At 52.2% G+C, this 23,779-nt stretch overlaps 1 protein-coding gene across 1 annotated transcript; it reads left to right on the forward strand.

Moving 5' to 3' along the window:
- The first annotated feature begins 10,279 nt into the window (after positions 1-10,279).
- Positions 10,280-23,200, forward strand: LOC149284163 (rap1 GTPase-activating protein 1-like). The gene is made up of 22 exons (XM_089497104.1): positions 10,280-10,324; positions 10,508-10,555; positions 10,761-10,799; positions 10,888-11,067; positions 11,423-11,526; positions 12,586-12,664; positions 12,911-12,964; positions 13,172-13,255; positions 13,433-13,533; positions 13,772-13,901; positions 14,229-14,384; positions 15,227-15,298; positions 15,762-15,848; positions 16,424-16,564; positions 16,748-16,879; positions 17,430-17,507; positions 18,155-18,264; positions 18,773-18,886; positions 18,979-19,099; positions 21,816-21,930; positions 22,102-22,181; positions 23,090-23,200. The coding sequence occupies exons 1-22, from the start codon at positions 10,307-10,309 to the stop codon at positions 23,198-23,200; spliced, it is 2,154 nt and encodes a 717-aa protein (XP_089353230.1). The 5' UTR covers positions 10,280-10,306.
- Positions 23,201-23,779: the final 579 nt, after the last annotated feature.

The following is a 23,779-nucleotide window of genomic DNA, read 5'->3' on the forward strand; positions in this document are numbered from 1 at the left end:
GTGCAGATTCTGGCACCATGCGCAGCTTCGGCATCTGTGGTGGCATTACCTGCGCCGTGGTTGGAGTACTAATGCCCTCTTAATACCCCATGGTACGCCCAGCTTACCAGGAATCAGCCTGGGGCATAGTAATCGGCACAGCGTGGCATCGTGGCATGTTGGGTTAGATGGCAGATACATACAGAGACCACGGGCTCTTCCCCCGGGAATGGAGGCGCCGGGTTTATATTCAGACATGGGGCCCTTTGTGGGCCGATATAGTTGGCGTAGTAGAGTCTTTTCTAGAGCGCACAGCCGGCGGAGACACGCGTGTCCTGCGTACATCACATACGTGTTTAGGTTGATTGATCTGCTCTCTGCCGCCTCCGTGGCTCCTTCCGTATTATAAGTAATTCAGTTCCAGGAAAAGGTAAATCCGCTGCCCCAGGGCCCTGGGGACCTCCGCTGTGTGGCCCCTGTGTGGCCCTTGGGTTCTTGAGATCCTGGCCACGCCGGACCCCCAGATCCTGGCCACGCCATGAACGCGGACCCTCACCCCCGTCCCGCCACGTGAATCGCTGAGCACTGGGTCGGAATGGTGTCCATTTTCCTGGCCCGCATGATATTGAGGGTCTCGCCGGTTTGTCGCAGACCACGTCTCCCCCCGGACACGCAGTCCGGAGCTCGAGTGCCTCTGGGCCCCTCCGGATCCCCCCGACTCCCACGTTTCTTGGACCAGTCGGTGTCTCCTCGTTTTAGACGACAGATCGGGATGAGCGCGATGTCTGCCAAGCCCTCCATCCGCCTCAGTCTCGTCTCTGCTAATGAAGCAAATGTTTGGGCGCCACGTAGCGGGGGATGGTGGACACCGCCAGGAACCGAGACAACGCGCTTCACTGGATGGAGGGACTGGAGCAGCGGATGGAGCGCAGGCTGGAGGTTCAGGGGGTTTGTGTCAGGAGTCGGGAAACGTGTCTTTGGCCCCACGTGTGGCATGCGAGGCTCAGGCTGAGAAGTAAATGCGGCGTTTGGTGACAGTTATGGAATCTGGGAGTTTGTAAGCGCAGCTGCGGGTCACTGCGTGAAATGCGTCGGCTGTTTGTTGCATCTGCACTTTCCTAATATTTCCCATAATTTCCCCCGCAGGCGCCACGACGGGCAAAGCCGGCTCCTGTCCTACACGCTAGATTTATCCGGAGCCGCCCCCCCTGCCAGCGCTCCTCGATTCAAGGTAAACGGAACGATCCGCACGTCTGCACCGCATGCCTCCCCCGTACGCTCCGCACGTCTGCACCGCATGCCTCCCCCATACGCCTGCACCGCATGCCTCCCCCATACGTCTGCACCGCATGCCTCCCGTACGTCTGCACCGCATGCCTCCCCCGTACGCCTGCACCGCATGCCTCCCCCGTACGCCTGCACCGCATGCCTCCCCCGTACGCCTGCACCGCATGCCTCCCCCGTACGCCTGCACCGCATGCCTCCCCCGTACGCCTGCACCGCATGCCTCCCCGTACGTCTGCACCGCATGCCTCCCCCGTACGCTCCGCACCGCATGCCTTCCCTGTACGCTCCGCAGGTCTGCACCGCATGCCTCCCCTGTACGTCTGCGCCGCATGCCTCCCCCGTACGCTCCGCATGTCTGCACCGCATGCCTCCCCTGAGCGCTCTGCATGTCGCTCTCTTATGCTCTGCAGGTCTCCGCGTTGCACGCTTGCTGCTGTTTGACTATTTTTTTGCCAGTAACAGAAATGGAGGATTCTGGATTCTTCTGGAATCTCCTGTGTCTTGGTACCTGCGCGGCCCTTTGTGGCATGTTCCACATTCAGCGGTCCGGGGGGGGGGGCTACGGATCCGGTGCCTGCTGCGGGGGGCCACGTCCCGCAGGGTTTAATGCTCTCAGGTGGCAGAGCGACATTCAGGTGCCGGCCAGTAGATGGCGCTGCAGTACTGGGCTTTACTGGCTACAGACACCATGAGAGCCAACGTGCCATTAACCCCTCCATACCAGCTAGCGTGCCATTAACCCCTGCCTTCCTGCTAGATAACAGGTAGCGGACCATTAACCCCTACATCTCTGCCAGGTACCAGATAGCATGCCATTAACCCCTACATCTCTGCCAGGTACCAGATAGCATGCCATTAACCCCTACATCTCTGCCAGATACCAGATAGCATGCCATTAACCCCTACATCTCTGCCAGATACCAGATAGCATGCCATTAACCCCTACATCTCTGCCAGGTACCAGATAGCATGCCATTAACCCCTACATCTCTGCCAGATACCAGATAGCATGCCATTAACCCCTACATCTCTGCCAGATACCAGATAGCATGCCATTAACCCCTACATCTCTGCCAGATACCAGATAGCATGCCATTAACCCCTACATCTCTGCCAGATACCAGATAGCATGCCATTAACCCCTACATCACTGCCAGGTACCAGATAGCATGCCATTAACCCCTACATCTCTGCCAGATACCAGATAGCATGCCATTAACCCCTACATCTCTGCCAGATACCAGATAGCATGCCATTAGCCCCTACCAGATACCAAGTATCGTGCCATTAACCCCTACCTACCTACTAAATAGCAGGTAGCATGGCATTAACCCCTACATCTCGGCTAGGTACCTAGTAGTGTGCCTTTAACCCTTTCTCTTGATGCTATAAATCAGGTGGCGCGCTGTTAACTTCCTTCCATGCAGTGGTTGCTGTTGGTGGACTACAGGTTCCCTGTCCTCTGTCTGGCACTCAGGGGGGTTAAAGGGGTATGAAAGGGTCTAGGTTGTGATGTTGAACTCCATTTATCTTAATCCTTTCCTAACCCTCCACGGGAAGACTGACGAATTTAAGGAAGGTTTGTTCTGTCCAAGGTACCAGGAACCCGGATGTTTGTAGAGAGCTCCCTCCCTCTGAGTCGGCAAACAATGGCCCCGGGCTGGGGTTTTATGGGAAGGGCAATTAAGTGTTTTGTGCTTCAATGAAATTATTTATTTATGAAGCACCAACCTATTCTGCAGCGCAGTACAAAGCCCACTACAAACTCTAATGAGGAGGGTCTGCGTTTTAATTTGTGAAACCAAAGAAATGATGCCAAATGCTGCCGTTATCAGACATTCTTTGTAGGAAAAAATAAAACACAAGGGGTTAAACAAACTTATTGCCCCTAGGTTGTTATTGATGATAATATCCCAGGCAGGACGCTAACCGTACAAAGTGCTTTTGGACAAGCGCAGAACACCATTTAGTGCCCCGTGCCGGCCGCATGTTATTTGTGTGTGCTGTATATGCAGTCACACGCATCCCTCCCGCTATGTACATGTTTCCCCACATAACAAAATGGCCGACGAGCTCAATGCAGGGAAATGAGATCTGTGGGAAACGGCGGTGAGAGATGCGGCGATACCTGAGATAGGGGACTTGGCGTAAATAAATAAGCCGTGTCAGGTCCCCGGGGGGCAGAAAGATGATACGGCGATGGAAACTGAGCACCGCGTGACCACCCCGGGTATAAAACACACTCTACTCGTCACACGGAACACGCTGACGGGGCACCGGCTGCCCAGAGGGGCTCCTGTAATCTGATCAGACGGGGCAGGTACAGGATAGGTGCGGGGTAGGTGCAGGGCAGGTACGGGGTAGGTGCAGGACAGGTGTTGGGCAGGTACCGGGTAGGTGCGGGGCAGGTACGGGGTAGGTGCAGGACAGGTGCGGGGCAGGTACAGTCTAGGTGCGGGGCAGGTACGGGGTAGGTGCAGGGCAGGTACAGGCTAGGTACGGGGTAGGTGCAGGGCAGGTACGGGGTAGGTGCAGGACAGGTGGGGGGTAGGTACGGGGTAGGTGCAGGACAGGTGTGGGGTAGGTGCGGGGCAGGTACCGGGTAGGTGCGGGGCAGGTACAGGCTAGGTGCGGGGCAGGTACGGGGTAGGTGCAGGGCAGGTACAGGCTAGGTACGGGGTAGGTGCAGGACAGGTGCGGGGCAGGTACGGGGTAGGTGCAGGTACGGGGTAGGTGCAGGGCAGGTACAGGGTAGGTGCAGGTACGGGGTAGGCGCAGGACAGGTGCGGGGTAGGTGCAGGGCAGGTACAGGCTAGGTGCGGGGCAGGTACGGGGTAGGTGCAGGGCAGGTACGGGGTAGGTGCAGGGCAGGTACGGGGTAGGTGCAGGGCAAGTACGGGGTAGGTGCAGGACAGATGCGGGGCAGGTACGGGGTAGGTGCAGGGTAGGTGCAGGTACGGGGTAGGTGCAGGACAGGTGCGGGGCAGGTACGGGGTAGGCGCGGTGCAGATCTCTTCCTACCCCCAGCTCCAGCCTAGAACTGTCTCTGGTCGCATGCCAGAACCAGAGGGATGGAGACGCTTTACTAACAGAATAATCCTGCGTTTGGACTCCGGAGATTCCTCTGCGCTCAGCTGTGCTTAGAGCTTTCTCTGAAGGTCAGATACTCGCATTGGAGTTACTTTACTAGATGGTCAGCTCTGCAGGTCAGATACTCGCAATGGAGTTACTTTACTAGATGGTCAACTCTGCAGGTCAGATACTCGCATTGGAGTTACTTTACTAGATGGTCAGCTCTGCAGGTCAGATACTCGCATTGGAGTTACTTTACTAGATGGTCAGCTCTGCAGGAGAGTTCCAGGTCCCTTGCCCCGGTTGGAACGTGCCTTGCTGCCCCTCTTGGTGCTTGCATGGCACAGCTGTTCCCGTCGCATTGAATGCAGTACCTGCCTCCCTGGCAGCGGCTGCTGGCTCCACGCCCATTAAACATACATGTAGAGAGCGTGAAGGCATGAGAGGCAGGGAGGGGGCACGGCGAGTGCACACAGGGTGACAAGCAGCGTGTCTGGACGTCTTCCGTGTCATGGCTGACACCCAGGGGCGCTCGGAGGAGCCGGCAGGGGACCCGGACTGTTCACTCGAAGCGTATTGTGTGAGTATGCTGTACAAACCCCGGGGTATCACCCCAAATTAATTGCCCCCGAGCAGGGAATATTCTACCCGGACCTGATCCCAAACGCTCTCTCGTCCTGAATGTGGCTGAGATCCGCATGCTGCATGCACAACGTGGCCCCCCGTGGGGAGCCGAATCTCTGTACGGTCGGCCATGCGCTGCTTTGGGATCCCGTGCTGGGGCTTTTATTCCAGGTGAGGCTTTTGTTCTGTATTTATTTCTGATTTTATTCTCTCCTGGGAGATGTCGCCCCCCGGATCCGCCTCTCCTGCCCCATCCGCCGGCTCTGAGAATACCCTCCCCGGCGAGGCGGGGGCTTTCTGCGAAACGCGCCTCCTCTGAGAATACCCGGCGAGGCGGGGGCTTTCTGCGAAACGCGCCGGCTCTGAGAATACCCGGCGAGGCGGGGGCTTTGTGTGAAACGCGCTGGCTCTGAGAATACCCGGCGAGGCGGGGGCTTTCTGCTAAACGTGCCGGCTCTGAGAATACCCTCTCCGGCGAGGCGGGGGCTTTCTGCGAAACGCGCCGGCTCTGAGAATACCCTCCCCGGTGAGGCAGGGGCTTTGTGTGAAACGCGCCGGCTCTGAGAATACCCGGCGAGGCGGGGGCTTTCTGCTAAACGTGCCGGCTCTGAGAATACCCTCCCCGGGGGGCTTTGTGTGAAACGCGCCGGCTCTGAGAATACCCGGCGAGGCGGGGGCTCTCTGTGAAACGCGCCGGCTCTGAGAATACCCTCCCTGGCCAGGCGGGGGCTTTCTGCGAAACGCGCTGGCTCTGACATTTATTGCCGCTCCAGAATGTAGAGCAACTCGTTACTAATAAATGTTTACGTCCTGACCCGGGACCGATGCAAATTCTCCTGCATTGAGTAATCCGTGAATAACCCCAGGGTGGTAATTATCCAGCCTTGTCAGAGCTTGTCACCCCATCTGGGGCCGCACTATAAATACATGCCGGGGCAGGGGTGTCCCGGGGCTTTTCCGCGTACGTCTCAGGATGAGGAGGAATAAGTCCTAGACGTTCTTCTACGGATTTTAAGCATTTGTTTTGGAATCTTGCCGTGCAGTAATGCAGCCGTTGCGGGCACTCTGCGCATTCACGGAGTTGGACTCCTGCCATCGGTCACCAGGGGGTGAAAGCTCATGTAAACGCGCGGGGGGGGCTGGTTGTTTTGTGCCCTGATGTTGGTAATAGTCATGGCGTTCAGGTCACCACGTGCACCCCAGTTCTCTGCGTGATACATTCCCACACGTATGTAATTACTACGTATCACACGCATGTTCCCCTAATAGTTACCTGCAAGGCCATAAATCTCTAGAAGAGCTCGGGTCGGGGCCGGAACTGCAATCTGCCCCTCCCGGGGTTATTATCTAATCGCTGTTTTGTCCCTGTATGGGGCATTTAACCGTTTCTCTGGGGGTAGTTTTGGGGAAGGAACGATTCCCCTAGCTCCTCGAGGTCCCCACGACGTATCGCGCAGGAGCAGGAAAATGCTGACGGGAGTAAATCTATGTACAACCCAAGCCTTTTCTTTAAAGGGGAGGAAAAACTAAACCTTTTCTAGGATCTTTTTAGTAAATGTTGCCGGCTGATTAATTTTTCCGATTCTCTCTTTTTATTTATTTTTGCTCTTTGGCCATTTATTTATCGTCCCGCGGAGGCCAGGAGATTGAGCACCAGAAGGGAGGCTGAGAGATGGAGGGATGGAGGAGGCTGGGCGGTAGAGGACAGGTGGGGCGGCTGGAGGCTGCAGGATGGAGGTTGCAGGATGGAGGAGCGGGATGGAGGTTGCTGGGTGGAGGAGCGGGATGGAGGTAGCGGGATGGAGGTTGCAGGATGGAGGTTGCAGGATGGAGGTTGCAGGATGGAGGAGCGGGATGGAGGTTGCAGGATGGAGGTTGCAGGATGGAGGTTGCAGGATGGAGGTTGCAGGATGGAGGTTGCAGGATGGAGGAGCGGGATGGAGGTTGCAGGATGGAGGTTGCGGGATGGAGGAGCGGGATGGAGGTTGCAGGATGGAGGTTGCAGGATGGAGGTTGCAGGATGGAGGTTGCAGGATGGAGGAGCGGGATGGAGGTTGCAGGATGGAGGTTGCGGGATGGAGGTTGCAGGATGGAGGAGCGGGATGGAGGAGCAGGATGGAGGAGCGGGATGGAGGTTGCTGGATGGAGGAGCAGGATGGAGGTTGCAGGATGGAGGTTGCGGGATGGAGGAGCGGGATGGAGGTTGCGGGATGGAGGTTGCAGGATGGAGGTTGCAGGATGGAGGTTGCGGGATGGAGGTTGTGGGATGGAGGTTGCAGGATGGAGGTTGCAGGATGGAGGAGCGGGATGGAGGTTGCTGGGTGGAGGAGCGGGATGGAGGGAGCGGGATGGAGGTTGCAGGATGGAGGTTGTGGGATGGAGGTTGCGGGATGGAGGTAGCGGGATGGAGGTAGCGGGATGGAGGTTGCGGGATGGAGGAGCGGGATGGAGGTTGCGGGATGGAGGTTGCGGGATGGAGGAGCGGGATGGAGGTTGCAGGATGCAGGAGTGGGTTGCGGGATGGAGGTTGCAGGATGGAGGTTGCAGGATGGAGGAGCAGGAAGGAGGTTGCTGGGTGGAGGAGCGGGATGGAGGTTGCAGGATGGAGGTTGCGGGATGGAGGAGCGGGATGGAGGTAGCGGGATGGAGGAGCGGGATGGAGGAGCGGGATGGAGGTTGCAGGATGCAGGAGTGGGTTTCGGGATGGAGGTTGCAGGATGGGATGGAGGTTGCAGGATGGAGGGAGCGGGATGGAGGTAGCGGGATGGAGGTTGCAGGATGGAGGTTGCAGGATGGAGGAGCGGGATGGAGGTTGCAGGATGGAGGTTGCAGGATGGAGGTTGCAGGATGGAGGTTGCAGGATGGTGGTTGCAGGATGGAGGTTGCGGGATGGAGGTTGCGGGATGGAGGTAGCGGGATGGAGGTAGCGGGATGGAGGTTGCGGGATGGAGGAGCGGGATGGAGGTTGCAGGATGGAGGAGTGGGTTGCGGGATGGAGGTTGCAGGATGGAGGTTGCGGGATGGAGGTTGCGGGATGGAGGAGCGGGATGGAGGTTGCAGGATGGAGGTTGCAGGATGGAGGAGCGGGATGGAGGTTGCTGGGTGGAGGAGCGGGATGGAGCTTGCAGGATGGAGGTTGCGGGATGGAGGTTGCAGGATGGAGGTTGCGGGATGGAGGTTGCAAGATGGAGGTTGCAGGATGGAGGTTGCAGGATGGAGGTTGCAGGATGGAGGTTGCAGGATGGAGGAGCGGGATGGAGGTTGCAGGATGGAGGTTGCGGGATGGAGGTTGCAGGATGGAGGAGCGGGATGGAGGAGCAGGATGGAGGAGCGGGATGGAGGTTGCTGGATGGAGGAGCAGGATGGAGGTTGCGGGATGGAGGTTGCGGGATGGAGGTTGCGGGATGGAGGTTGCAGGATGGAGGTTGCGGGATGGAGGTTGCGGGATGGAGGTTGCAGGATGGAGGTTGCAGGATGGAGGAGCGGGATGGAGGTTGCTGGGTGGAGGAGCGGGATGGAGGGAGCGGGATGGAGGTTGCAGGATGGAGGTTGTGGGATGGAGGAGCGGGATGGAGGTTGCGGGATGGAGGTAGCGGGATGGAGGTTGCGGGATGGAGGAGCGGGATGGAGGTTGCGGGATGGAGGTTGCGGGATGGAGGAGCGGGATGGAGGTTGCAGGATGCAGGAGTGGGTTGCGGGATGGAGGTTGCAGGATGGAGGTTGCAGGATGGAGGAGCGGGAAGGAGGTTGCTGGGTGGAGGAGCGGGATGGAGGTTGCAGGATGGAGGTTGCGGGATGGAGGTAGCGGGATGGAGGTAGCGGGATGGAGGTTGCGGGATGGAGGAGCGGGATGGAGGTTGCAGGATGCAGGAGTGGGTTGCGGGATGGAGGTTGCAGGATGGGATGGAGGTTGCAGGATGGAGGGAGCGGGATGGAGGGAGCGGGATGGAGGGAGCGGGATGGAGGGAGCGGGATGGAGGTTGCAGGATGGAGGTTGCGGGATGGAGGAGCGGGATGGAGGTTGCAGGATGCAGGAGTGGGTTGCGGGATGGAGGTTGCAGGATGGGATGGAGGTTGCAGGATGGAGGGAGCGGGATGGAGGGAGCGGGATGGAGGTAGCGGGATGGAGGTAGCGGGATGGAGGTAGCGGGATGGAGGTTGCAGGATGGAGGTTGCGGGATGGAGGAGCGGGATGGAGGTTGCAGGATGGAGGTTGGGTTTGGAAGCCGTGATGTGGCTTCATGGTTCCCGCAGTAACCGTTACCCAAGCGCGATGTTTCCGCAGGTACTCCGTGTGCTTTTATGTAATTATTAGCGGCGGGTGATGTAACGAGACAGGATATTATTATCGCCGGTATATAAATGCCTCTCCGTACCCTCCCCTGGGCAGACGCTCGCCGAGCTTGCTGCCGAGCCATCTCAGGGACCCGATGATAGCATTTATTAGAAAGGTGAGTGCTGGGGGTTGTTTCATCTCAGAACCACCTGAGGGGTGCTGAGTGATACCCCCAGGAGGGGTAAATAAATTGGGGAGATCCGGGGCGAGCATGCGCAGCCTCTCTCTGTGGTGCTGATCAGGGCTCTGGATAAGGGAGGTGGATGACAGATAGTTCCTAGTGCCGGATATAACTGGGTTATATGGGGGTCCGGGGGGCCGAGAGCTCCCAGATCATAATACTGGGGGCAGTATGTATGAAGGAGCAGAATCGTCCACTTCAGTGATTTCACCTAAAAGTAAACATGTTATTTCCGACTCGCCCATCCCATTGGTTTTGGGGTCTGGATCGCTTGCTGGGGTCTTGGGGTGTCGCAGTGCCCCCCCATGGGATTTTGCCCTTTGAGTCTCTTGTCTTTGGGATATACCCTGGGAACGGTCCGGGGGGCAGATGGGGCTGTTTATCGCCCCTTGCTTATGTTAATGACTTCTCTTCAAACATCACGCGCCGGGTCCTTGGTTATTCATTCCTGCACTCGAGACGCGCATGGAGAAGTTCATGCAAATCGCCCTCCGCACCCTGCATGTAAAGCAGCGCATGTTTGTGTTGCATGTTTCTTAAAATGCCGACTCCATGCCAGCAGTCAGAGGTTTAATGAAATCAAAGCGGAGAACGAGCTCCATCTCCAGACGGACGGACAGGTAGACAGACGGACAGGTAGACAGACAGACTGACAGACTGTCAGGTAGACAGACATACAGAGACACAGACAGACAGGTAGACGTACAGACGGACAGACAGGTAGACGTACAGACGTACGTACAGACAGACAGGTAGACAGACGGACGGACAGCCAGCTGTCTCATGTCCTCTCTGCTTTGCTCCCACAGAACTCGGACCTGTTTGAGATGATTGAGAAGATGCAGGTAAGAGTCTGTCGGGAGTTTAATGAGCTGCCGTGTAACGCGTCATTTACAGCCAAACGGGAAATACCGGCTGCTCCACGCTCCGTAACCTGCGTTTAAATCCCGCTTACGTAACCTCAGGAATCTTTCCGTGGACGTGGTGGCGCTTGGCGTGGGACACCCTGATTTTCTTTTCTCTTGCAGGGGTGCCGGATGGACGAGCAGCGCTACTCTCTCCCTCCTCCTCTGAAGGTAACGATTCCAGTGCGAGCCGTAGTCAGCGAGTTACTGGGAAGGGCCGGGAATGCCGCTCAGGGGCCGTGGCTTGTGTGGCACACGCCGGGACGCCATGCTGGGTGACGTGGAAGGACCCCCATTTACCAGTATCAGTGTTTGGGGAGAATTCAGCGGATTCGGGTATTTTCTGCTTTTCATGTTCTCATCTCTCTGTCTGCAGACTGAAGAGGATTATATTCCGTACCCCAGCGTCCACGAGGTGAGACCACGCCTGGGAAGCTTGTGTGTTTTGGGCACACGTGGTGGTAATAGGCGAAGTTTGTAAGTTCTGCTTCTTTTTTCTCCAGATTTTGGGGCGGGAAGGGCCCTTTCCCCTGATCCTCCTGCCACAGTTTGGGGGATACTGGATCGAGGGGACCAACCATGATATTTGTGGCCTGGCAGACGCTGCGCTGTCTCCGAGTGGCAAAGCGAAGCTGGAAAGGAACCACGTAGCCAAGCTCTACCGCAAGCACTTCCTGGGAAAGGTAAAGCCCCCCGACGCCGGACCGCCAAATCCACCCGAGGAGCGCCATGACTAATTAATAATAATTATAATAGTAATGATAATAATGCTAATAATTATAATAATAGTAATGATAATAATTATGATAATAGTAATGATAATAATTATGATAATAATAATAATGATAATAACAGTAATGATGATAATTATGATAATAATAATAATGATTATTATTAATGATGATAATAATGATCCGTTTGTTGGAGAGGAGAATGAAGCAGGAAAGCAGCGATGTTACCTGTTGTAAAGCACCGACATATACCTTGGTGCTGTACAGGCAACGGTCCTGAAATCTTTCCATTTATTTCTTTTTCCAGGAGCATTTTAATTATTACTCAGTGGATGCGTCACTCGGACACCTCGTCTTTTCAGTAAAGTATGATGTCATCGGTGACCAAGAGCATCTCCGTCTGCTCCTAAGGTAGGGATTGGCTCCTGATGACCCCCAAATATCACACTGACCCCCAAATATAACACCGACCTCCAAATATCATACTAACCTCCAAATATCACACCGACCCCCAAATATCACACTGACCAGGGCCGGCCCAAGGCAAAATGCCGCCTGGGTCGAATTTTAAAATGCCGCCCCCCCCTTATCTACCCTTCCTCTCCCTCCGTCCCTGCCCCTCCCCCCTTATCTACCCTTCCTCTCCCTCCGTCCCTGCCCCTCCCCCCTTATCTACCCTTCCTCTCCCTCCGTCCCTGCCCCTCCCCCATTATCTACCCTTCCTCTCCCTCCGTCCCCCCCCCCTTGTACTTACCTTTCAGCAGTCCTGCGGCGAGCGGGTACTGACAGCTTGGTAAGCGAAAACCACTCGGCGCCCCTTTCTCTCTTTCGCTTTAAAAAAAAAAAAAAAAAAGGGCTTGGGGCGGCAAAGTGCCCCCCTTCAAAAGTGTCGCCTGGAGCGGTTGCCCCACTTGGCTCCATTGTCGGGCCGGCCCTGACACTGACCCCCACATATCATACTGACCTCCAAATATCACATGACCCCCACATATCATACCGACCCCCACATATCATACTGACCCGCAAATATCACACCGACCCGCAAATATCATACTGACCCCCCACATATCATACTGACCCCCAAATATCACATGACCCCCATATATCACACCGACCCCCAAATATCACACCGACCCCCACATATCATACTGACCCCCAAATATAACACCGACCTCCAAATATAACACCGACCTCCAAATATTATACTGACCCCCCACATATCATACTGACCCCCAAATATCACACTGACCCCCACATATCATACCGACCCACAAATATCACACTGACCCCCAAATATCATACTGACCCCCCACATATCATACTGACCCCCAAATATCACACTGACCCCCACATATCACACCGACCCCCAAATATCACATTGACCCCCAAATATTGCACTGCCCCCCAAATATATTTGACTTAAGATAATGACACTCTTCTGCTGGACTCACCCAGGTCTCTCTGTTTTAGGACCAAATGCAAAACGTATCACGACGTTATCCCCATATCCTGTCTGACCGAATTCCCCAACGTGGTGCAAATGGCGAAGGTATAAAGCAAAGACCTTTTACCCCTGGGGCAGTCTCTATTACCTCTCTGTCACCCTCTCTCTTACCCCTGGGGCAAGCATGTATTACCCTCTCTGTTACCCTTCAGACAGTGTTTATCACCCTCTCTGTTGCCCCGGTGGCAATCTGTATACCGTGTCTGTTATCCCTGTGTCTACATGTAAGCCTTGTGCACAGGTTGCACTGCATTACACTTTGGGTCAGAGTAGATCTCTTTGTGGTTTCAGCTGGTGTGTGAAGACGTCAACGTAGATCGCTTTCACCCCGTCCTGTATCCCAAGGTGAAGATACCCTGCGCATGATCCATATTCATGACCTTCGGCCCCCTCTAAAGGGATCATCCACTAAAAGCCGGTCTCTTAGCAACAAATTCATTTATTATTAAATATCACAGGAGCGTGCGGACTGTAAATTAACTGCCCCGGCCGTATTTAGAGACACGCGGAGAGGGGCAGCTTCCGCTCTCTGACTTCTTCTTTCATCCGCAGGCGTCTCGTCTCATCGTCACCTTCGATGAACACGTCATCAGCAATAACTTTAAGTTTGGGGTCATTTACCAGAAAACAGGACAGGTCAGAGTCTGATGAAAACACAGTGAAAGCGGTGTGTGGGGGGGTCAGACTGACGTGTGGCGGTGTGTAGAGGGTCTCGGTGTGAGGATGTGAGGAGGTGTGTGAGTGTACGGGTGTCGGCGTGCTGGTGTTTACGTTGTTTATCACCGCGCTGTCGCCGTGTCACTTGTATTGTAGACATCGGAGGAAGAATTATTCAGCACGATGGATGAAAGCCCTGCCTTTACTGAATTCTTGGAACTTCTGGGGGAAAAGGTGCAGCTCCAGGACTTTAAGGGGTGAGCGATTTCTGGGCAAATGTAAAAAATGTGTTCATTTATAAAGTGCGACCCTGAACCCGCGTGCCGGGCCCTGCAGGGCCCTCCGAGGTGACATCACTATCACAGGTGCTGCGGATATCACAGGTGCTGCGGATATCACAGGTGCTGCGGATATCACAGGTGCTGCGGATATCACAGGTGCTGCGGATATCACGCTTCTGCTGTTTCTCCAATAAGCGCGTGTTTGGGTTTTTAGGTTCCGGGGCGGATTGGATGTAACGCACGGACAGACTGGGACGGAATCCGTTTACTGCAACTTCCGCAGCAAAGAAATTATGTTCCACGTCTCCACGAAGCTGCCGTACACGGAGGGAGACTCCCAGCAGGTGACAGAAAAACCATATGGGGGGCTTCAGATTCTATGCACTGTGAGAAGGTTCGGTCTGAGACCCTCTGCGGTGCCACCGCCCACCCCACCATGTCTAGAACGTGGCCCGCGGATGGTTCTGTGATAGTAACGATATTTAATGTATCGCCTCATGATGTCCAGGAACGTTCCGTTTCCTCCGAGACGTGTTCCGTCGTGAAATCTACGCATGATGCCTCATTTACCATGCTTGCCATATGTTGGACCCCCAGAGCCCCCTCGGTAGCACAGCGGCCCCTGGTGGCTCCCGAGACACTTTTTGATCTCTCTTGTCCTTTACATCCAGCTGCAGAGGAAGCGCCACATAGGGAATGACATCGTAGCCATCGTCTTCCAAGATGAGAACACGCCCTTCGTTCCAGACATGATCGCCTCCAACTTCCTGCACGCTTATGTCGTGGTTCAAGCGGAGAACCCCCTGACGGAGAACACGTTCTATAAGGTAACCCCCCCAAGCATCCGCTCTCCATATAATCCCGCTATACGTTATCAGAAATATCCACATCCCGTATATCGGTGAAAATATTGTGAATATGTGTTTTTAAGGCATTATTCTGGAAAAGTTTGTCTTTTTGAAGGCTGGATGAGTTGCTTTTGCCGGTATCTTCAGGTCTAGGGACACGGTGGCACCACATGCGCCATTAATACCCCCGGCTCCTGGCAATGGACTCGGCAATGCCTGCAGTCCAGAGCGTGCGGGGCATTCGTTTGGGACGGTTCCAGCCGTTCCAGTGACTTTCTTGGTTCTCCTCCGTGGCTTCGGCGGTTCGCCGTCTGTCTGATGCGGGTTGGAAAGGAATAGTGTTGCGTTGACTGCTCGGATATCGGGGGAGCTGGCACCTGCCGGGGGCTCCGTTCCGTCAGACGTCTGGAGAGAACAGACTCGCTCTGGAAAGCTTCTTATATATTCGTCACGTAGCCGTTTTCTTGTGACTGGCGGCCCTCAGCCTTTGTCGCATTGAATGTGAGCTTAATGAGCGCAGCGCCCGACACTTTAATCGCTCAGAGCGCGGGGTGACGGGCCGTCAGCAGGAAACACTTAATGCTGTTTGGATGTAAACCGTTGGGAAGATGGAGGTCTGCAATTAAACACAGCACGCAATTAATGTTAATTAATGTTAATAACTGGTACAGCTCGCTATACAATCTCACACCTGGAAGCCCGCAGACCCGCCACCGCACCACAACTGAAGCACTCTGTGAATCCCGTTGCCCTGTCCGCTGCATCGTGTTGCTCCTCCTCGTTTTGGTTTCATTCTGGGACACTCATTTTGTGTCTTGCAGGTGTCTGTCACGGCCCGCGACGATGTGCCTTTCTTCGGTCCTCCGCTCCCAGACCCAGCGGTTTTCCGTAAGGTGAGAAGAAGCTCCTCTCTCTCCTCTCTCCGGTTTAGAAATGCTTGCTGTGGGTATCTGATACCCCCTGGTCACATTGGGGGCAGAATACACAGGATATTTCAGGAGGGGATTAGGTTTCCATGTTGGAGTTGTGGGATCACAGGTGGCGGAGTTCAGAAGGCTTTTGGGGGTCTTGCTGAGACATAGCTGGAGTTTGAGTGATGCTCGTTCTGGGGTCCTGCATGGCCTTTCTTATACTTTTTGGTCAAACAGATGAGATCTTCTTTGAAGACGTAGAACGGTTTTTGTTACAAGGCACTTGATACAAAACCAAACTTCATGGAGAAATCCAAGGAAACATAAATCATTCCATGCCTCCTCTGCCCCGACACAGGAGGAAAGTGAGCGGCCGGCCCTCTGATCCCCAAGCGACAGGAGGAAACGTATCATCCAGAAACTCAATTGCTTTTTCTTCTTTCAGGGTCAAGACTTCCAAGAGTTTCTGCTGACAAAGTTAATAAATGCAGAGTACGCCTGTTACAAAGCTGAGAAATTTGCCAAACTGGAGGTGAGTGTCAGCACTCACTGTATGGGTTTTTCAAGCTGGAGGTGAGTGTCAGCACTCACTGTATGGGTTCTCCACGCTGGAGGTGAGTGTCAGCACTCAATGTATGAGTTCTTCAAGCTGGTGGTTGGTGTCAGCACTCACTGTATGGGTTCTCCAAGATAAAGGTTGGTGTCAGCACTCACTGTATGGGTTCTCCAAGCTGAAGGTTGGTGTCAGCACTCACTGTATGGGTTCTCCACGCTGGAGGTGAGTGTCAGCACTCAATGTATGGGTTCTTCAAGCTGGTGGTTGGTGTCGGCACTAACTGTATGGGTTCTCCAAGCTGAAGGTTGGTGTCAGCACTCACTGTATGGGTTCTCCACACTGGAAGTGAGTGTCAGCACTCACTGTATGGGCTCTCCACGCTGGAGGTGAGTGTCAGCACTCACTCTATGGGTTCTCCAAGCTAGAGGTAGGTGGCAACACTCACTGTGCAGCAGATAACCCAAAGGAAGCTCTAGTTAATCCAGACCCAGTAGCCACTAACGAATTCGCCATCTCCCTGTCTACTTGCTGACTTTCCGCTCTGTCCTCAGGAACGCACGCGGACCGCGCTGCTAGAAACGCTGTATGAAGAGCTGCACATTAACAGCCAGTGCATGATGGGACTCTGCGGGGACGATGACAAGATGGAGAATGGAGGCGGGGGTGGTGGGGGCTTCTTTGAGTCTTTTAAGGTGAGAAGAAGGTTCTTCATTGAAGACGATTGAGAATCACACAGACATGATACCCAGTAACTCACCGATACCCGATAACACTCGCCGGAGACCTACCTTTTGCCGGCGCAGTGTGAGAGCTTGGGACGGTCCACTGCCCACCCTGCCTCATTTAACGAGCTATCCGTGTGTTTTCCGTGGCAGCGCGTGATAAGAAGCCGCAGCCAGTCCATGGACGCAATGGGACTCAGCAGTAAGAAGCAACACACGGTCTCCACCAGCCACAGCGGGAGCTTCGGACACAGCAACCCCGACACCCCGAAGCTGCCAGGAATAGTAAGTACCCCGACCTGGGGCAATTGGTGGATAATGACAAAGCTTGCTAAATCTGTCTGTCACATATATTGATGGGGAGCTGTGAATATTTATGCTTTTTGGGTCTAAACAGCGTTTTTCCCAATCTCCATTTGGGTTACAGAACCCCATTCCCCAAAGATGCAGAAGACGCTTTCCCATTGTGTCCATTATGTGGCCCTCATACATTGAAAGGGAACTATTATCAGTCCTGTGCAACACTCTCACGGGACGTTAAATTACCATTCGCAACATAATAATTAACCATTAACTGACTGTTACAATCCATACGGTGCACAACTTCTCATTTTTTCTTTCTTTTTCCCTCATTCCTTTCTTCCTCTCATCTCGCTTTATCTGTTGCCTTGTTTTTCCTCTTCCTGCTCAATTTGCCGTTTGTCACATGAATGATCCTAACCATAACCCCGTGTTTCCTGGCTTTCCGTCTCTCCGCGTTCTCTCTCTTCTCCCCGTACCCTTGCTGTCTCTCGCCTCTCCCCTGCTTGGTCCTCTGCTTTTTTTGGCTTGCCAGTCATTGCTTGTGCCAGGGAAAGCAGTCGCTAGGCATGGACGCCGCGGAAGTGCCATAGGCATAGGAACAATAGAAGAGGTGGATGCTTATCTCCTGCTGTCTGATTCTGCTTTGCATGATGAGATTACCGGACCTGCAAGGGATTGTATTGGGAGCTCAGCTGGAATTTGTCCTCCTCCATAACCACCTCAAACATGAGACCCCCAAACCTTTCCCTGGATGGGGCGCCAAGCCACCTCATGCGCAGCCTGGTGGCTGGTGGGGATTTCAGGGCGTCGGTGACCGGGTCACCCAGTCGCAAGGGGTGTCCCAGTACAATACCTTGCGGAAACTCTTACTCCACACCGTCTATAATGCTAACGAGGCGATGTGCTTGCGGGTCAGATAATTAGTCTAGAACAATCCTTGGGTACATCTACAGAGCTACGTTTAACCTCTCGCAGCTTATCGAGCGCCAAGCCCTGCTTTCTCATGCTGCGGTCACCGAGAGTGATACCGTATCTCCTGGAGAGCGCTTACAGACACAATCACATTTACCCCTAGGACCAGGGGCAGTTTCCACAAGTAGAACCTCATTACAGACTCACGTGTACAATAGCCGCCCGCTCAGGTCAATGATCTGCACCCACACGGGGCACTTTCCGCTTGCAGGAGGGCAGGGAGATTGATACATTTAAAACTCTCATGTTTGAAAACCTGCATTGAAGGAATCAAATCTTTTTCAGTCGTTGATTGTCCCGGGAAAGAGTCCAACGAGGAAGAAGTCGGGTCCTTTTAGCTCTCGGAGGAGCAGCGCAATCGGCATTGAGAACATTCAGGAGGTCCAGGAAAAGAGGTGAGGAGGTCACCGGGTGGCCGACCGTCCGGTCGCGAGATGAGCTGTGTCTTCCTCAGCCCAGTTCCTGGTCACTGATGTGTGTGCATGCGTGATATATGAGGTACATGGCATCATCATTCCCATGTTCTAAATTAGATCATGGATGGGGCATTTATCCCCGTTGGCTGCGCATGGTTTGATCTGTAACCTTTTCCTCGGTCCACGTTTGGTGGGATGCGGGCTGACATCAGACCAAGACCAATATACGAGCTTAATAGACCATGAATGAATGACCTTTCGGTTCTTATCCTGCTATGAAACTACCCCAGCGGCAGAATTAGGGCAGATATTTATCTTTAATCTGACTTGATGTAAAAGGGATTCCTGTGATTTTGGGAGATTGCGGTGAGACTCGGTGGCGCGTCGCGGTGAGACAGGTGAAGGCTTTCTTGTTGGGGTTCTGAGTGTTTGTGTCAGAGCCGTTCCGTATGATTTCGTTAACGTGATTATGTAACGTGTTTCACAGAGAGAGTCCTACTGGGCCCCAGAAGACCCCGGACAGTGGAAATAGTTCTCAGGAGCCAAAATCTGAGAATTCATCCAATCACAGCTCTCCAGAAATGCCCACCACAAAGAACAGGTAAACACTTTGCTTAAAGCCCCCTTGGGGGTGGATCTTGGTGATATTGGTGTCTGATATGGTGTTCCGTCTCCTGGCTCTTTTGTTTGTAGAATAGACGCGACGCCCAAACCTGACGCGCAGAGGGATTTCTCGCGCTCCTCGTCCAGCGCCAGCAGTTTTGCCAGTGTGGTTGAAGAGAACGAGATGTTGGATGAAGAAGACACCGGGATGGTAATTCTGTCTGGTTTTTCCCTTCTCATCATGAGGTTCCTGTGTTTTTGGGGCTATGACTGATGTATTAGTAGTATTATTAGTAGTATTGTTAGTATTAGTAGTAGTAGTATTGTTAGTAGTAGAAGTAGTAGTAGTAGTATTATTGTTAGTAGTAGTAGTAGAAGTATTATTAGTATTAGTAGTAGTATTGTTATTAGTAGTAGTATTATTGTTAGTAGTGGTAGTAGAAGTATTAGTAGTACTATTGTTAGTAGTAGTATTATTGTTAGTGTTAGTAGTAGAAGTATTATTATTGGTAGTAGTATTGTTATTAGTAGTAGTATTATTGTTACTAGTAGAAGTATTAGTAGTACTATTGTTAGTAGTAATGTTAGTATTAGTAGTAGTAGTATTAGTAGTAGTAGTATTGTTAGTATTAGTAGTAGTATTGTTATTAGTAGTAGTAGAAGTATTAGTGGTAGTATTTTTGTTATTAGTAGTATTGTTAGTATAAGTAGTTGTATTGTCAGTAGTAGTATTATTGTTAGTGTTAGTAGTAGAAGTAGTATTATTATTAGTAGTAGAAGTATTAGTAGTACTATTGTTAGTAGTAGTGCAGTGCCGCCTAAAAAAAATCAAAATAGACAAATCACCAGGTCCAGATGGCATTCACCCCCGCGTTCTAAGGGAGTTAAGTAATGTAATAGACAGACCCCTATTTCTAATATTCAAGGACTCTATAGTGACAGGGTCTGTTCCCCAGGACTGGCGCATAGCAAATGTTGTGCCAATATTCAAAAAGGGGGCAAAAAGTGACCCGGGGAATTATAGGCCTGTTAGTTTAACTTCTGTTGTGTGTAAACTGTTTGAGGGTTTCCTAAGAGATGCTATTTTGGAGTATCTCAATGAAAATAAATGTATGACTCCATATCAGCATGGGTTTACAAGGGATCGGTCCTGTCAAACTAACCTGATCAGCTTTTATGAGGAGGTGAGCTCAAGACTGGATCGGGGTGAATCGCTGGATGTCGTATATCTTGATTTTTCCAAAGCATTTGATACGGTGCCACATAAAAGGCTCGTACATAAAATGAGAATGCTTGGGCTGGGGGAGAATGTGTGTATGTGGGTAAGTAACTGGCTCAGTGATAGGAAACAGAGGGTGGTTATTAATGGTACATACTCTGAGTGGGTGACTGTTGCTAGTGGGGTACCACAGGGGTCAGTTTTGGGTCCTATTCTTTTTAATATATTTATTAATGACCTTGTAGAGGGATTGCATAGTAAAGTATCAATCTTTGCAGACGATACTAAGCTCTGTAACGTGGTTAACACAATAGAGGACAGCGCACGATTACAAATGGATCTGCATAGGTTGGAGGCTTGGGCTGGGATGTGGCAGATGAGGTTCAACACAGATAAATGTAAGGTTATGCACATGGGGAAGAAAAATCCAGGCTGGGAATATGTATTAAATGGGAAAACACTGGGGACGACTGACATGGAAAAGGACTTAGGAGTTTTAGTTAACAGCAAATTTACCTGTAGCGACCAGTGTCAGGCAGCTGCTGCTAAGGCAAATAAAATCATGGGGTGCATCAAAAGGGGCATAGATGCCCACGACAAGGAAATAATTCTACCCCTGTACAAGTCACTAGTCAGACCACACATGGAATACTGTGTACAGTACTGGGCACCAGTGTACAAGAAAGATATAGTGGAGCTGGAGAGGGTTCAAAGACGGGCAACCAGAGTAATAAGGGGAATGGGAGGACTACAGTACCCAGAAAGATTATCAGAATTGGGGTTATTTAGTTTGGAAAAAAGACGGCTTAGGGGGGACTTAATAACTATGTATAAATATATAAGGGGACAGTACAGAGATCACTCCCAGGACCTATTTATACCCAGGACTGTATCTATAACAAGGGGACATCCTCTACGGTTGGAGGAAAGAAGGTTTCTGCACCAGCACAGACGGGGGTTCTTTACAGTAAGAGCGGTGAGATTATGGAACTCTCTGCCAGAGGAAGTGGTAATGGTAAACTCAATAAAAGAGTTCAAAAGGAGCCTGGACGTGTTTCTTGAAAGCAATAATATTACAAGTTATGGATATTAGATTAATAGGGACAGAACGTTGATCCAGGGATTTATTCTGATTGCCATATTTGGAGTCGGGAAGGAATTTTCCCCCTGGTATGGGGCAATTGGCATCTGCTTCATAAGGGTTTTTTGCCTTCCTCTGGATCAACACAGTAGGGACACAATATGTATATAGGTTGAACTTGATGGACTTTGGTCTTTTTTCAACCTTATGAACTATGTTACTATGTTACTAATGTTAGTATTAGTAGTAGTAGTATTGTTAGTATTAGTAGCAGTAGAAGTATTAGTAGTAGTATTATTGTTATTAGTAGTAGTATTGTTAGTATTAGTAGTAGTATTATTGTTCGTAGTAGTAGTAGAAGTATTACTAGTAATGTTAGTATTAGTAGTAGCATTATTAGTAGTAGTATTGTTAGTATTAGTAGTAGTATTGTTAGTATTAGTAGTAATGTTAGTATTAGTATTGTTAGTATTAGTATTGTTAGTATTAGTAGTAATGTTAGTATTAGTAGTAGTAGTAGAAGTATTATCAGTATTATTATTATTATTATTATGAGGTTGGTCAGCAGACACGAGGTCAGGGCTCGCCAATTCCGCTTCTCTCCTCAGCCTCTGTTTTGTCCCCCAGGAAAGTGCCTCCTCCTCGTCAGGGACGCCACACAAGCGGGACTCGTTTACATACAGCACGTGGCTGGAGGACAGCGGGAGCAGCGCCAGCGCGGCCAGTGGGATCAGCTCCATAGGTACCATATGGGGCCGGCAATAATGCTGAATAAAGTAGCGAAGGAGGGCAGTAACAAACAAAGTGCCCCCTGCTTGTTGATCATCGTACGTTACTGTGCGGGGCTCATCGGCAAAGCTAACCGCGCATGCCTCCTCACCCCATGCAGGTTTTCCTCGCTCTCCCCAATCAGACGTTCCCAAATCAGGAGACCCCTCCTATCCAGAGATTAAAATCCAACTGGAAGAGACAGAGCATCGCACAGCCAATCAGGTGAGGGCGTTACCCACCTCCGATTGGTCACCATACAAAGCAGTGACCCGGTTTAGTGAATCCTTTGCATGTGTGCATGTATGTAGTAACACAGGTGTGCACGGGGGGGGCAGATATCCGTGTAACGTGTGACTGGCGTGATGCCGTGATTATCCTGCTTTGTTGACCCTGCTGTTTTTCTTTTCTTATCCCCGTTTCTCTGTCCGTGTGTCTGTCTGCGTCCGCACAGCGCTGCTAGCACCACCCCACGCCGGTTCCCTGTCGATGTCCCTCTGTCCTCGCAGGTCAGTCTCTCCCGTCCCAAAGTGTGACGATCAGTCCGGTATCTTCATGGATCCGTTGGGTTTATGAACTGGTTTCCATCCGGTTTCCCTCCTTACCGACCCCTTTTGTAATATTACCTGACGATGATCTGGCCCATGCCGGTGTCTCTCGTGTAAGCGATCCGGTTAATGGATCACGTCCTGGTTTTGATGGTTTTGTCCGGCTGGGAGTTCCGCCGGCCGGTCCTGCCGTCGCTGAGATGGACAGGGGAGAGGGATTAGGAGGCTCCTAGCAGAGAGTGCTAATGACGTTACTGGATTAGTTCAATAAAGGCCTTTAAACCCGCGGTACCTGTGAATAATTGCCCCGGCCGTAGAACGCGCCGTCTGCCCAGGAAGGATACAATTCCATTAAAGAGTCGTTTCTCGGCCCCTAAAGGGAATCCATCAGGAAGCAGATTGTCTGATTTTCAGCGTTACGTGTGATTCACCCCGACGTTTATTGATCCGGAGTCACCGCACTCCGCGGCTCGATATGTACAGCGAATGAGAGGTCAATAAAATAAAGTTTTGCCCCCGCTTTACACAAATCCTAACCGTTTGCCCCCCTTTAAAACATTATGTGTTATTTTTTCTTTCATAAAGAGACGTCCGAGGCGGCAGAAGCTGAAGGATTTGCGGCAGACTCCAGTCTTCGATAGTGCTGAGTGCGATCGCCCCACCTGCAAGCCCGGTCTTCCAACCTCTCGCTTCTGACACCGCGGCGGTGGCCAAGGGACCCTCTCATCCCCGTTTCCCGCGTAGCGGATGCTTCGTATTTCCGTCGGGTTTCAAGAAAGCGCAAAACTCTTTCCGTAGCATATATACGACAGTTAGTTGGAGTCTGGAGGTCCGTTGCGTTAGTTCTTGGGATTTTGGGGCCGATGGATCCGCGTCTAGAGTTTGGTCGCTGACCGTCTCATGTGGATTCATGAGCGATGGATTTAAATGAGCGAAATGAACAGGGGGTCCACAACCTTTAAATGCAGTCCTGTGGTTGGAAAAGAGTTAAGTGCCCTTCCCAGACCTTAGTGATGGGGGGTGGGGGTGTTTGTTATGGTGGTTACCGACAGATAACGGTGATGGAGTCTGGACCGTCCCCCGACCGCCTTTTATCTCAGGACTTTCAGAAATGCACAATTTGTACAGCTCAAGAAAAACATGGGCCAGGAAACTGCAGAAAAGGGGCAGACCAGAGAAATTCTGATACAATCACGTGAGAAATAGTGCAGAGCATCGCGCCACAACCCCTGTGCATGCGCTTGGGAAACGCGTTTCACACACTGTGTCTTCTGT

The sequence above is a fragment of the Sceloporus occidentalis genome, unplaced genomic scaffold, assembly GCF_023333645.1.
Source record: "Sceloporus occidentalis isolate IW3139 unplaced genomic scaffold, rSceOcc1.0.p SCAF_98, whole genome shotgun sequence".
Taxonomy (NCBI): domain Eukaryota; kingdom Metazoa; phylum Chordata; class Lepidosauria; order Squamata; family Phrynosomatidae; genus Sceloporus; species Sceloporus occidentalis.